Source organism: Erpetoichthys calabaricus, chromosome 1, assembly GCF_900747795.2.
Source record: "Erpetoichthys calabaricus chromosome 1, fErpCal1.3, whole genome shotgun sequence".
NCBI classification, from domain to species: domain Eukaryota; kingdom Metazoa; phylum Chordata; class Cladistia; order Polypteriformes; family Polypteridae; genus Erpetoichthys; species Erpetoichthys calabaricus.
This window is the reverse complement of record NC_041394.2, coordinates 320246936-320262060: the sequence shown is the minus strand read 5'-3', so window position 1 is coordinate 320262060 and position 15125 is coordinate 320246936. Positions and strand designations below refer to the sequence as shown.

The 15125-nt window shown below is 41.8% G+C and overlaps 1 protein-coding gene across 7 annotated transcripts in view; it reads right to left on the bottom strand.

The window, feature by feature from the left end:
* Positions 1-4137: 4137 nt before the first annotated feature.
* The window catches only part of osbpl8 (oxysterol binding protein-like 8), a 268722-nt gene continuing 257734 nt past the window's right edge, over positions 4138-15125 (bottom strand). For 5 of the 7 annotated variants that reach the window (XM_051919551.1, XM_028818197.2, XM_028818239.2 and 2 more), the window contains 4 exons: positions 11200-11353; positions 10667-10772; positions 5851-5956; positions 4138-5717 (listed from right to left, as the gene is read on the bottom strand). In XM_051919551.1, coding sequence (XP_051775511.1) covers positions 5582-5717; positions 5851-5956; positions 10667-10772; positions 11200-11353 — 502 coding nt within the window. In that variant the 3' untranslated portion in view covers positions 4138-5581. The remainder of the gene's footprint in view (positions 5718-5850; positions 5957-10666; positions 10773-11199; positions 11354-15125) is intronic. The other 2 variants (XM_051919550.1, XM_028818230.2) reach the window with 1 other exon arrangement.

The following is a 15125-nucleotide window of genomic DNA, read 5'->3' as shown; positions in this document are numbered from 1 at the left end:
ACATGAATATCCAGTCAGGAAATAAAAAGGTCAATGTTGACTTATTAAAGATGCAATGTTTAAAGTTTCTATCACATTGCTCCAAATACAATTTGACAACAAAAATGCCACTTCTGATCCACTCAGGAGAGCTCAGCTGAGGACTGAGGAGGACCTTCGTCCTTTTGAAGAGATATCAGGAGTGTCACACACCCCTTGAGTGACCTCATGACCCCCCATGCCCTCCCAATCCATCTACTGACTTCATAGGAAGAGTCACCAGAGACATGATTGTCACTGCCAAGGTAAGTAAACCTCCTGACAAGGTCGACACTCTCTCCACAGACAGACACACTGCTGATGGCTGTGCCCAGGAGGTCATTAAAGGCCTAGATCTTGGTTTTTGTCCAGGACACTCCAAGCCCAGATACTCAGACTCCTCACTCAGACTCTCGAGAGCCCCAATCAGATCCTGCATTGACTCCGCGAAGATCGCAGCATCGTCAGCAAAGTCAAGATCAGTGAATCTTTCTTCACCAACAGATGCCTCCCAGCCGCTGGACCCTCATGATCCTGCCCAACACCCATTCCATGCAAGTAACGTACAATTCATAAGTTTAGAGAACTCTCTGCTTTATTAATTTTTTCTAATTCTGCTATTTGGGCAACATGACTACTACAAAGACTTAGTGGTGAGGACTCGGCCTACAACCTTGTGGTTCACCGATGTCTTAACCACTAGAAGACTCTTTGCCTACCCATATTCTATCATCCAAAACATTTCTTGCATTTTTGTCCCTCAGTACGTCAAATCCATCCACCTTTAAAATGTCCAGCCCAGTTATGTGCTGTACATTGATTAACGTCTTCTCTCAAGGGTGTGCATTTTAGCTTCATTTGAAACTCTAAGCTGATCCTCCATGACCAAGAATGTTTGAAAACGGATGTATAGATTAACGAGATGGATCAGCGTCCCACTAAACTCCAGTGATCCGAAACTTGATTACTTTTGTCCAATAATGCACGTGTTTCGTTGACGCTTTTACTGAATATGTCATACAAATCATCTACACCAGAGGGGATGCTATGCCGATTGTGGAAATGGACATTTTGAGGCATTTATCAAGTTTTTTGTTGCACATCACTGCTGTGTTCTTGGGTTTTTCCCACTGTGATGGATGACTAAAGGACTCGGGTCTGTGTGTCACCCACCATTTACTATAAACCACCCCCCCCCCCCCCCCCCCCCCAAAACAGGAGGTCATGATTGACCACTTAAATATCGCTGCTCACTCAGATGAACTTGAAAACGTAATAGGAATATCCGTACTTCAGTTTTATTTTTACTCATACAACTTTCTACGGGTGCCAATAATAGTAGCCCACATATATTTGGGAAAATTTTTTGTTTTATACTGAGAATTTCTTCATCTTTTTCAATTACTTTACTTCAATTGAAAGTTCAATTCTTGTTAATATTTTTAATGAAAGACCAAGACAATAGACATTTGTTTACAGCATGTTTTACCTTCAAGGGTGCCAATATTAACACGGGGCACAGTATATGTTGCATGTTATGTATACTTTTTAGTGATTCCGTTTTGTATTTTTTTGTATGTCTCTCAGGAGACATGCAAGTAATTGTCGCTCTCCTGAGCACATTTGACAAACTTGATAAATGCCAAATACACCGGTTTCCAGAGCTGAGAGCAGGTGAAACGGTTAACTCGAGCTAGTTTGGGGTTAGAAACTGAAAGTTGACAATGTGAATTACAGTTCAGGTTGCTTTATAAAAAATCTCACAGCAAACCATCTTCCATGTCTTGATGGTGTGTGAGTTTGTGTTCAAGTCCTCAACACTTTAATGCTCTCTTGTGATGTGGGTCATTAAGTATGTTCCTCAAATCTGATCAACCATATCCCTTGTAAAGAGATCCTTAGAGTTAAATAACAACCCTGTCTGTAGCTATTGGGTCCAACATACTAGGCACCCCAGTCAGCCAGATGTGCACAAACAAACACACACTAAGAGGGGTCCTACTGTGTCATTAAGGACTACCAAGCACTATAAAGCTTATGGTATTGCGCCCACTGTTGATGTACCCAAGTGGGGGGTTGCTTCAGATTCTACATTCCCATAATTACTTTTTCTGTAGCTCTCAATTTACCAGTCGATCTATGTTCCTACCCTCACTTATGGTCATGAGCTGTGGGTAGTTACCGAAAGAACGAGATCATGAATACAAGCGGCTGAAATGACTTTCCTCCACAGGGTGTCTGGGCTTTCCCTTAAAGATAGGGTGAGAAGCTCAGTCATCCGGGAGGAACTCAGAGTAGAGCCGCTGCTCCTCCGCATCGAGAGGAGTCAGATGAGGTGGCTCAGGCATCTGATCAGGATGCCTCCCTGGTGAGGTGTTCCGGGCACGTCTAACCGGGAGGAGGCCCCGGGGAAGACCCAGGACATGCTGGAGGGACTATATCTTTCGTCTGGCCTGGGAATGCCTCGGGATTCCCCCAGAAGAGCTAGAAGAAGTGGCCGGGGAGAGGAAGTCTGGGCATCTCTGCTCAAGCTGCTGCCCCCGTGACCCGATCTCGGATAAAGCAGAAGAGGATGGATGAGTTTTTCTGGAACATCCAAACCCATGCATAGATAATTGTCATTTCAAAATGTCAACCATTTCTGGTCTCTCAGCATTCATTCCACAATGTGAATGAACCTTTGTTTAAAAAAAAAAAAAAAGAAAAAAAAAGAAAAAGTGTGCCAACCTTAGTGTCACACTGCCTGCCCAAAAATGCATTATTCTAATTAAATTTACATAAAATTCCTCAACCTTTAATATGTCTATCCCAATTGTATACTGTATATTCATAAATGTCTTGTCCCAAACTTGTTAATCTATTTAGCAACTCTAAGTTGGTCCTCTGCGAGTAAAGGTGCTGATGGGTAAACTCTGCACAGACTGGAACCCCAATGTTTCCATCATAATCAACAAAAGCCTGATTCAAAACAGAAAACGGATGAGTAGATTAATGGGATGGGCCAGCATTCCAGCCACGTGCTGTGTGTGTGGATGGATGGATGGATACTTTATTAATCCCAAGAGAAAATTCACATAATCCAGCAGCAGCAGCAAGCATACTGATAAAAAACAATAAATTAAAGAGTGATTACAATGCAGGTATAAGTACAAGTACTGAATGCGTCCCTCACGCCCGTGGCCCTGAACTCATTAAATCAAGTCCAATTAATGCATGTCTCTTTTAAATGACTTTAATGAGCTCTTGGGCACAGCCATCAGCAGTGTGTCTGTCTACGGAGAGAGTGTCGACCTTGTCGAGAGGTTTATTACCTTGGCAGTGACATTCATGTCTCTGGCGGCTCTTCCTATGAAGTCAGAAGACAGATTGGGAGAGCATGGGGGGTCATGAGGTTGCTGGAAAGGGGTGTGTGGCTCTCCTGATATCTATGCAAAAGGACGAAGGTCCAAGTCTTTAGAGTCCTGGTACTTCCTGTCATACTATATGGTTGCGAGACATGGATGCTATCCAGTGACCGGAGACGAAGACTGGACTCCTTTGGTACTGTGTCTCTCCAGAAAATCCTTGGGTACCGTTGGTTTGACTTTGTGTCAAATGAGCGGTTGCTCACGGAGTCCCGAATGAGGCATTGTGAGGGAGCATCAGTTACGGCCATGTGGCTCATTTCCCTGACGGTAATCCGGCTTTTAAGATCCTCATTGTTGAGGACCCGAGTGGCTGGAACAGGCCAAGGGGACGCCCACGTAATACCTGGTTGCGGCAGATAAAGGGTCATTTCTGGAGGTTGGGACTGGACTGCGTATCTGCCTGGGCGGTTGCCAACTAGGACCCTTAGGTGTTTCATCGTGTGGTAGGAGCGACAACACACTGTACCAGTGCATGCTCCCCAACCTGACCTGACATACAAGTCACCTACATTTGAGATGATGCTGTTGTTTGGGAGGGCTGCCAGAAATAAAATGTAGGCCACAGAACTCGGTCCATCTGAAGGTTCCTGCAATGTTTCCCAGACTGAAGGTGCTGTTGTTTAATGGCAAGCAGAGGCTTTTCAAACTCTGACTTAAACTTTCTAAAAATGCAACCAACAGGACTCTGAAATTAAACACACATATGCAGTCAGTCTGTCATTTTTGCTTTATTATGAACAAAGTAAACAATTGGAAAGAAACAAACAAACCGAACGCAAGACACAGATAGAAACATATCGTGGCAATTTTTAAAAATTGTTTATGGTAAAAAGCATACAACCAGTTTTACAAATAAATACACATGAACAAGCTGAAAGGGCTGAACATCTACATTTGCACGTGGGTCCAAAGTTTAAAATAGAAGGTGATAAGATGTGACGACAGAGTGAGGCTAAGAGGAAAACTGAGTGATGGAATGAAGGCAAACAAAGAAGGTGGCAAGTGGTCTTCCCAGGTCCCGTAGAGACAGGTGACGTGCACAGCGAAAGACAAAAACGGAAACAATGCGGTGCGGCAGAAATACCTGGAGTAATGGGAAGATTATGTGAGTCTTGTCTGCACATTTGCTTTTCTCAATGGCACCAACAAGACTGCGCCCTCCTACCCTCCACACACAGATCCATCACAAAGGCACTGATTAGCAAAGGTTTCTATAACTGGTATCCAAATATGGCGTTAAAAAAATGGTGTTGAGTGACTATAAATGATGATCTTTGATTTGATGTCCCCCTTTCTCCCAAAAAAAAGTATAATTAACAAATCAATTTTTTTTAATTAAAAACTATATATACACCTGTATAATTAAATACAGTACTATCTATTTACAGTCACTGTACCAGTGTGCTAGATTTACATTCTAAAAGTTACATTTGGCCTTTTCTCCGAGTGTTTTGTTCATTGAGATTTTCTGCATCTGACTGATGTTGAGAGGCGTACAAAGTAAGGAGTGCTTTATACAGATTGAAGCTGCTACATTAAACCCTAGCGGTGCTATCCTGCCCCACAATCACAACTCTACACACCACGCACTGTATACAGTATTGCTGTGATAATATAACAGATACACTAGTTTCGTGGCGCTCATTTATAAATAAAAAAATAGCTAATCTTCTAATCAATTTACATAACTACCAGCAACTAAAATCCGTCGACTGCTTTACGCCCAGCAGAGTCTGCGCAACATTCACTTTACCAATTTGACTCATGCGAACTTCGGCGGATTTTGATTACAAATGTGCACGGCGGCATTCTCAAAGATACGATGGGGGTAAGCACCCGGAAGTCTCGACCAGTTAATGGGTTCTCAGCCAATAACAGGCGTTGAAATGTCATGCTTTAAAGATGCATTCCAAATAAAACTGCTTCAACAAAACTTTCTGGCATCTCGACATTTAGAAAGTGTCCACTACCCCAGACCGCCCATCACATCCAGTGGTAGACTGTGGAAACGGACTTGGCTTCACTAAGGATGGAAAAGGTAAGAGCAGCAGTGTCTTCATGTTCTGCAGGTGGCATCCTCATTGGCACAAGAGGCTACCAGTCTGGTCCCTTATGTTGCTTATTGTTCTTTGCTCACGCTGGCATCTAATGCTTGGCTACTTGAAGAGAAAGTTAATGAAGATTTGGAGGAGGACAAGCAGGAAAATGATAACATAGTCTCTCTGCTGCAGAAAACTGCTGTCCGACTGAGGTTGTGCTGCCAGGGCTCGGCTTCTTAAAGCAATGATACTCCTGGAAATGGAAAGTCAGGAGAAAAAAAGAAGAAGAAAAAAAAAAAAAAGTAATTTCCAAATTGAAACTTGACAGTCAACTACAAGAAGGCTCATCAGGCACATAGGCCATTAACACAAAAGTGTGTTCTCACCGGTTTATTTCATTTTGTGCATGCTTAATGGATTCAATGGCACTCTGAAGTTCACTGAGGTCAGAACATTTTTTCTTTAATCTTGTATTATGCTTTGCTTTGTGTCCTGAGAAGAAAAAAGTATTATTTCGATGGCTATAAATCCCTTCGTCTGCTTCAATTTATGTTTGTGTGGCACTCTTCACCGTGTGGGACACTAAGTTTACAGGTACAAAATGAATTATAAATTTTACAAAATACAAAATGTACACACATACAAATGCAGCTCTGGGTAAACACACAGTAAAACAACCGATTAACATAAAAGCACCCTCACACTATCTGTCCATTAACATTATCATCGAGATACGGCAAGCTGACAATGGAGGAGAGGAAAACAAAATCTCCATTCATAGGCATCCCTGGAAAGAATAAACTTCTGGGGGTCCGCAGTGAGTTAGAACAGACAAAATCACAGACACAGTCACAGTCCTGGAAGACCTCAGCCTACTAACACTCAACTATGCCTTCCACCCTATCCCGACTGAGGATTCAGAATCATCCCTCTTCTACTAGTGTAGGCCATGTAGTGCAGTTTTGTCAGAAACATCGATGTGTTAGTGGAACGGTGGCACAAGGAGATCAGGGTTCATGATTTAGGTGCTCCCTGTGTGGAGTTTGTATGTTCTTCCTGTGTTTTCATGAGTTTCTTCCAGGCTTTTGGTTTCCTCCGACAGGTTAGGTGGATTGGTATTGCTAAATTAGCCATGGTGTGAGTTTGTGTGTGATGGCTTGGCAACCCCTGCTTTATACCTGATGATTAACGATACAGGCTCCTATAGCTCTGCTCCAAATAATTTGCTTGTGTAGTTATCTCGTCTCAACCAGTCAGTAGCAGATGCTGAGGCTGTATGCAGCATGGGAAGACCACTTTAGGATGGGACAGTTATTGATGATTTGGACCATGGTTTGCTGTTGTCCACAGGAACAGAGCGGGTTGTCATGTCCCGATACTCCCTAAAAAAACCCATTATTTTAACATAGCTTTCTCATAGCTTCATTTTAGTGTAACCCTGATATTTTGTATATACATTTAATTATCATTTTAATCATGGCTCCGCAATCCGTACTAACCCCTACTTTCTGTGCTGTTCTTTTTCCAGTTTTCTGTGGTGTTGATCTGCGCCACCACCACCCGATCAAAGCACTGTGCAGTTCCTACATTGATGGATTGAAGGCCTTGAGGACTGATTGAGATCATTTATGTTAGGTAGAATGCCTAGTGGTGGCTGGGCGGTCTTGTGGTCTTCGAACCCCTGCAGATTTTGTTTCTCTTCTCCCGCCCTCTGGAGTTTTTTTTTTTTTTTTCTTTTCTGTCCTCCTGGCCATCGGACCTTACTTTATTCTTTGTTATTTAGTATTGCCTAATCGTATTTATTATACACTTTTCTTTCTTCATCTTGTAAAGCACTTTGAGCTACATCATTTGTATGAAAACGTGCTACATAAACAAAATGCCTGTTATGATGTACAAAGATTTGTTGAGCTGTGTATCTATCAGTTTACAGTGAGATGAGCGGGTTAAGAAGATGGATTGACACTTCTGCAGGCCCCTGGATATCTTAAGATTTGAAATGTTTTGCTTTTATTAGATGTAAAAAAAAACAAGCCTGACAAACAAATGCTTGCAGATTAACTGGTTATGCAAGAAAACAGACACTAAATTTGATTGTGTGCCATTTTTAAGTGAATCATTAGGAGAGCAAGATGGACACTTTTTTTAAAATGGTGATGATGGTTTTATTTGTGCAATACCTGGCTCTCCCAATGAAAAGTAATTGTCCTGTCTGATTTTCTGCACTACTGCAGACACTCAGTGGCCACTTTATTAGGTTGCTAATGCAAACAGTCTGCCCCTCCAAACAGGCAGTCATGGAGCTGCAACATCAGTTTATGTGATGGAGAATGCAGACAAGGTTACGATGTTTGCTGCAGGTATTGTTCAATCAGCATTGTTCATATTGGTGTCGGCATCTCTGTCTCATTTTCACATGATAATTTGTAGAGTAGATGCCTCCGGCATCTCTGTCTCATTTTCACATAACAATCTGTACAGTATATGCCTCCCTTTATGGCCACAAATTACCATTTTAAATGGATAGTTTCAACAGAATAATTTACCTTGTCACAACGCAACAGTTTAAGTGGGCCCAACAAACATGACAGTAACTTCAGTTTGCGTCGGTGGTCTGTGCAGCCCGAGATCTGTTAGTCCTCCTTTAGCATGTGGTTTACAGCAGAAATGTGTGTAAAAATCTGCAGAAAATCCCTGATGTGACTGATTCAGTGTGGCCCAATATCCACAAGGAATGTTTCAGTAGGGTTAGGCCAGCTTTATTACTGCAGAGGGAAATTTGTTTGTAGCACCTGGTTGAATTCATGTCTTGCAGAATTCTGATTGCTCTTGAGGGAAAAGGGGGTCGTATCAGACACTAGACAGGCTGATCTAATAAGCTAGCCACTAAGTGTACTGTTACAGTGAATTAGGTCCATCCCACAATTCATACATAAAACAGACTCAGAAAAACAAAACATATCAAAATGTGTCACTTCTTTGATTTGATGGACGGGGCAAGATAATCAAAAATGTAAAGCTGAAACATGAAAAAGTTTATTGTCAGCCCAATTAGAAGGATCATTACGTTCAGCCTTGCCCAATGTAAACACCATTCTGGCACATATCACAAGGAGAAAGTTGGCAGGACACATACTGTACAACCAAAGAAATTCCTGATAAGCACTCAGAAAAAGGGGTAACAACGTCTTTTTAAAGGTTCTTGGACACCACTTAAGAGTCATTTTAATCAAATGAATAAGGGTTACAACCAAACACATGCTGGTTAGGTGGACTGGTGTTTCCTAAATTGGCACTTTTGTGTGGTTGGGGTATGCATGTGTGTGTGTGTGTGTGTGCACATGTGTGTTTGCCCTGCAATGGACTGGCGTTCTGCCCAGAGTTAGTTTCTGCCTTGTGCCCTATGCTAGCTGGGATAGGCTCCGGCAGACCACCCGACCGACCCTGTTCAGGACTAAGCAGGTTAGAAAATGACTGACTGACATTAGGGTCATCTACCTGGCAACAGTCAGCTTGGCAAAGTCAAACTTCAAGGCAAAAAAGTTCTTGTATGAAATCACACGGAACTATAAAATATTTTCTCTGCATCTGCATGCCTCCCTTTCTTCAACTAAGGTCAGTGTTCACATCTCAAATGTGAGAAAGACATTTAACACAACATTCTCAAACCTGCTTAATCCAAACTAAGTGCTATGGCAGCACAGGGCCCTCAGCAGGATGTAACTCTGTGATAAGGTGAGTTAGAGGTCCATGGCAGTGCGCAGTTTTAAGATAAAAATGGTGCACTGAAACTCTGGGTGGGTGTAGATGAGAATTGGTAGAGCACACGTTCATGTGCAGACCCGTGCAGTTCGGCCAGTTTCCTCATTCGTGCTCTGGGGTGTGTATTTAGAGCCTGATACAGGATACACGAGAAGACAGGAGGTTACGGGAAAAGGAAGAGAGAGGACATTGGCTGAGTCAGTGCTGCTGTGACGTGGGGGTAAGCGGTTGGGAAGTGGCCCTGGCTAGGAGTGAGCAGACAGCACTCACATAGCGGGGTCACTCCTGCATACCAGGGCACAGCAGGGCTCTCTGAAGGTCAAATAGTGGACAAATGTAGAAATAGCAAGACGGATGATGGAGCCAGGCTTGGAATATCAAAGCAGTGACAAGAACAAGATGGCTGTGGAACAAGCCAGTAAAGTCGCCGGGCAGCTCTGCTGACTGAGGAGATTTTGTTGGGAAAGCAGCAGAGCCATTGTTTTTAGGTGGAAGCACAGAAGCTCAGGAGGGATTTTAAAAGGACTGATCCTACTACTATTTACCCTTGGATTTGAACTGATTTTGGATTATTTATTTATAATATTAACATCAGCCAATGACACAGTTTCATTGAATAATTTATTGGAAGAAGCACTGCAGTCAGTTTGAACACTGATTAATAAAAGTACTGTTGCACTTTTCACGACGTCTGCTTGTTATGTGTCCCCTTTGCCTGGCTCATCCTCAGACATGACTATGAATGATCCCACTTGAAGGGAGGATGCAGGTGTCTAGTGCATTGTTGGAATCACTCATGTTCTCACCCTCAGTCACACTCACACTGAGCTAACTGGCATCACCAATACCACACACGTCTTAAGGGATCTCCAAGGAATGAAAACTCCCATCAACCAGGTGGAACACGTAGTCTCCACATAAGCAATGACTGGAAACATAATTAGAAAGAGGTATTTTTTTTGTAATTGTTGTGTGTATTTGAACGGGTTGTTGTTGCTTATTTCCATATTTCATGAGCTTCTGTGAAAAGCTAAATTTCCCCTTGAGACAAATAAAGTACTATTTATCTGTCTTATACATGCTGGGTAAAGAAAAAAACGAGTTAACAAGAAATGACGCTGACCTTGGATAAGCTTTTAATTTTTAGGAGAATTCTCAAGCCCAGTAAATAATTTTATAGTCTCCTTCTCACATTAAATTATTTATATTTTCTTGCAACTAACAACCTCTGAATACAGGCTTGATCCTTTTTTTTTATTAGTTTTTGCCCCCACTTAGCTTCAAGATTTCAGGCACAGACGTTTTGAGGCAAGCTTGCTATACTCTCTAATCAGGGCACCAGACATGTTGAATGTTCATTAGTATGTGCAAGTAGGAATTTCACACAGGCCAATAATAACCTGTAAAAGGGAAAAGACGTTAATGTGCAGCTTAGCTTACTTTCACTTCCTGAAGAGTCATGTCGGTCAGGCTCTGGGGATGAACAGCCACTCTCCACCCTATTGGTTGGTTCATTGGGTTTGCGTTTCCTTTTGGGCACAGTGACCTATATTTACCAAAAAAAAAAAGAAAACAAAAAAAAAAAGAAAAAGCACTGGTAACACAAGAAATTATTCAACAATCAAATAAAAAGCAGTAGTGCTCATATTAAAAAAATAATAAATAATAAACAACAAGGTAACAATGCTTCATCAGCCTCACAAGCAAAGCAGACAAGCAACGTGCATGGTCATTGATGGGCACCCTTCAGAGGTGCCAGTTGCTGCCAAAAAAATGAACAGAAGAAAATAAAAGTGGTTTAAAAAATGCATACACATAAAAAGTTTATGAGGGGAGGTGTTTAAAAAAAAATAAAAATAAAAATCCTTCAATTAAACGAGCAGGCAAGACATAATTAATGCTGGTGAGTCGGGCACATTGCATGGGTGAATGGCGAGGCAGAAGCTCTAGCTGGCAAACGATGCCCCACCTACCTGGCACTTGAAATTCTCCCTCCTTGCCCCTTGGTTACTGAGACTAATTACACTGCCAGAACGTACCATGGGTGTCTGATGCCTCACTTTTGTCTGAATCCAACCATCTTTCTCAAACTGTATCATGTCATTTAGCGGATCCCAAGGACGGGTACTGTGCAAAGACAAAAAAGAAAAAGTTGAAACAACTTAGTACTATGCGAAACACAGACATTCTTCTGGAGATAAAAAGCTCATCCTGAAAATCTAGAAGCTGTTTGAACATTTCTTTATGCACCTCCATGGGAACATCTGTTGGTGGTATATTTACAGACCAAGGGCAGGCACACAATCTGCTAGGACAACATACATGGCCTCTACCAGGCATTACCAAGTCAGCCAGTGCATATACAAACATCAAGAAGAGAGACACAAGGTATTTATTAAAACAAAGATGTTTTTATTGTAAAAAAGAAGGAATTAAGTTATTAAAGAGAAAGCATACAAGTAGTAAAACACAACTACCTGGTCTGTGAAGAGCTCAATATTGCTATTCACAGAAAGTGGCCAAGGCTTTGCACTGTCAATCGCACAGGTTACCACAGCAATGTGTGATCCTAAATAGGTCGATTAGCATTTCAGCAGCACTTGTATTACGAGGGCAATCCCAAAAGTAAGGTCTCCTATTTTTTTTAGAAATACAAACAACCGTTTATTTTCTATAATGTTTACATCATTTTAAAGGTTAAAGACTTATTTATTTTTCTACATAATCGCCATTTCGGTCGATGCATTTTTGTAGACGCTGTAGTAGTTTTAAAATGCCCATGTCATACCAGCTCGTTGCCATGTGCTTCAGGAAGCATTGAACCTCATCTTTCACCTCTTCGTCGGAGCAGAATCGCCTTCCAGACAAATGTTCTTTCAACTTAGGAAACAGGTGGTAGTTACTGGGTGCCAAGTCCGGACTATATGGTGGGTGGGTGATGAAGTTCCAACCGCCGATCTTTACGCATGTTTTCCTCAACCTTCGTGACTGTCTCGTTGGAAATTGACGGTCTCCTGCACGAACTACGCACGTGGCGGTAGCATTCAACGGGAGCTCCATTTTCAAGGGCTGCCAAGCCAAGATTGAGCATCCCAGCAAAGCCGCACATGCTTGTTTGGGAGTGGAGGAAGCACAAATCACAACAGTGTGGCCAACAGCCATACGAACAGTTTCTCTACATCCCCACCGCTTTGGAGACCTTACTTTTGGGATTGCCCTCATATAAAATATGGAAACACCTATAATGTACATGTAAGGAACCAGACATGTGTTTTGCTATGAAAATAACTATATACTGTACAGTCAGTCTGAAGCGCTGTCTCATAGGGCATCCCTCAACTTGCAAGGGCTCGTATTTTTGAAATATAGAAACAATTGTATTCAAACACTTTTGTAAAACATTAACTGTGAAAGATTTACAATATACAATACAATACAGATATACAACATAAAATAAAACTAAACAATGAAATGATTGCCGTGCATAAAAGAATAAGAAAGATGCGTTATAGTGCTACTCAGGTAGGAGAGACGGACTTTCTAGTGGGCAAAAAATGTGAACCACGTGATTCCTGATTCAATCCCAAACAACTCTGTCCCTACATGACTTTGGAAAATCTGGTCACCTGACAGTTCTGACATTAAACATATATGGCAGGAGGTGTGCCAAAGTGGTTAAGGCTTTGGACTTCAAACTCTGAGGTTGTACGTTCAAATCCCACTGTTCTGCCTCGCAGAATAGCTGTTTCTTGTTCTAAGGAATATTAATATAACCTTATGAATATTCATGTAACTAGTTGTACCGAAGCGGAAATAGAATTACAGTAAGTCAGTAGTTAGACAGCATGCTTCATGATTAGTCAGTGTTAGTCCCATCGAAGCAAAGCCTGTAAGTATTATTTTAAGTTAATTGGATAAGTATATAGCAAAGTTATATTGTTTATTTAAATCAGTAATTATTTGTAATTTGCTCCCTTTCAGTTTCACTTTTAATTGCAAAAAATCGAAATAAAATTGGAGCTAGGCACTATCTCTAACTTCAAAAAATCGAAATAAAATTGGAGCAAGGCACTATCTCCTGACTCTAAACACACATTAAAAAAAAGAAAATACACACACACATATTATTTTATATATATATATATATATATATATATATATATATATATATATATATATATATATATATGTGTGTGTGTTATAGAGTACATGTTAAATAATACAAAGAATACACAACATTGTGTTTCGCCCTAATTGGGGCTCATCGGGTGTAAGCACCTTTGCTTCCCATAGCGGCAAAGCCTCAGATGTTGCACCATGGCAGCTGGTATGCTTACTTGACAGAGTGACCACCCAAATAAACAGATTATGATTCAGACCTATGGAGATACACAGTGCATCCGGAAAGTATTCACAGCACATCACTTTTTCCACATTTTGTTATGTTACAGCCTTATTCCAAAATGGATTAAATTCATTTTTTTCCTCAGAATTCTACGCACAACACCCCATAATGACAATGTGAAAAAAGTTTACTTGAGGTTTTTACAAATTTATTAAAAATAAAAAAATTGAGAAAGCACATGTACATAAGTATTCACAGCCTTTGCCAAGAAACTCAAAATTGAGCTCAGGTGCATCCTGTTTCCCCTGATCATCCTTGAGATGTTTCTGCAGCTTCATTGGAGTCCACCTGTGGTAAATTCAGTTGATTGGACATGATTTGGAAAGGCACACACCTGTCTATATAAGGTCCCACAGTTGACAGTTCATGTCAGAGCACAAACCAAGCATGAAGTCAAAGAAATTGTCTGTAGACCTCCGAGACAGGATTGTCTCGAGGCACAAATCTGGGGAAGGTTACAGAAAAATTTCTGCTGCTTTGAAGGTCCCAATGAGCACAGTGGCCTCCATCATCCGTAAGTGGAAGAAGTTCGAAACCACCAGGACTCCTCCTAGAGCTAGCCGGGCATCTAAACTGAGTGATCGGGAAAGAAGGGCCTTAGTCAGGGAGGTGACCAAGAACCCGATGGTCACTCTGTCAGAGCTCCAGAGGTCCTCTGTGGAGAGAGGAGAACCTTCCAGAAGGACAACCATCTCTGCAGCAATCCACCAATCAGGCCTGTATGGTAGAGTGGCCAGACGGAAGCCACTCCTTAGTAAAAGGCACATGGCAGCCCGCCTGGAGTTTGCGAAAAGGCACCTGAAGGACTCTCAGATCATGAGAAAGAAAATTCTCTGGTCTGATGAGACAAAAATTGAACTCTTTGGTGTGAATGCCAGGCATCACGTTTGGAGGAAACCAGGCACCGCTCATCACCAGCCCAATATCATCCCTACAATGAAGCATGGTGGTGGCAGCATCATGCTGTGGGGATGTTTTTCAGCGGCAGGAACTCGGAGAAAGTCAGGATAAAGGGAAAGATGACTGCAGCAATGTACAGAGACATCCTGGATGAAAACCTGCTCCAGAGCGCTCTTGACCTCAGACTGGGGTGACGGTTCATCTTTCAGCAGGACAACGACCCTAAGCACACAGCCAAGATATCAAAGGAGTGGCTTCAGGACAATTCTGTGAATGTCCTTGAGTGGCCCAGCCAGAGCCCAGACTTGAATCCGATTGAACATCTCTGGAGAGATCTTAAAATGGCTGTGCACCGACGCTTCCCATCCAACCTGATGGAGCTTGAGAGGTGCTGCAAAGAGGAATGGGCGAAACTGGCCAAGGATAGGTGTGCCAAGCTTGTGGCATCATATTCAAAAAGACTTGAGGCTGTAATTGCTGCCAAAGGTGCATCGACAAAGTATTGAGCAAAGGCTGTGAATACTTATGTACATGTGATTTCTCAGTTTTTTTTATTTTTAATAAATTTGCAAAAACCTCAAGTAAACTTTTTTC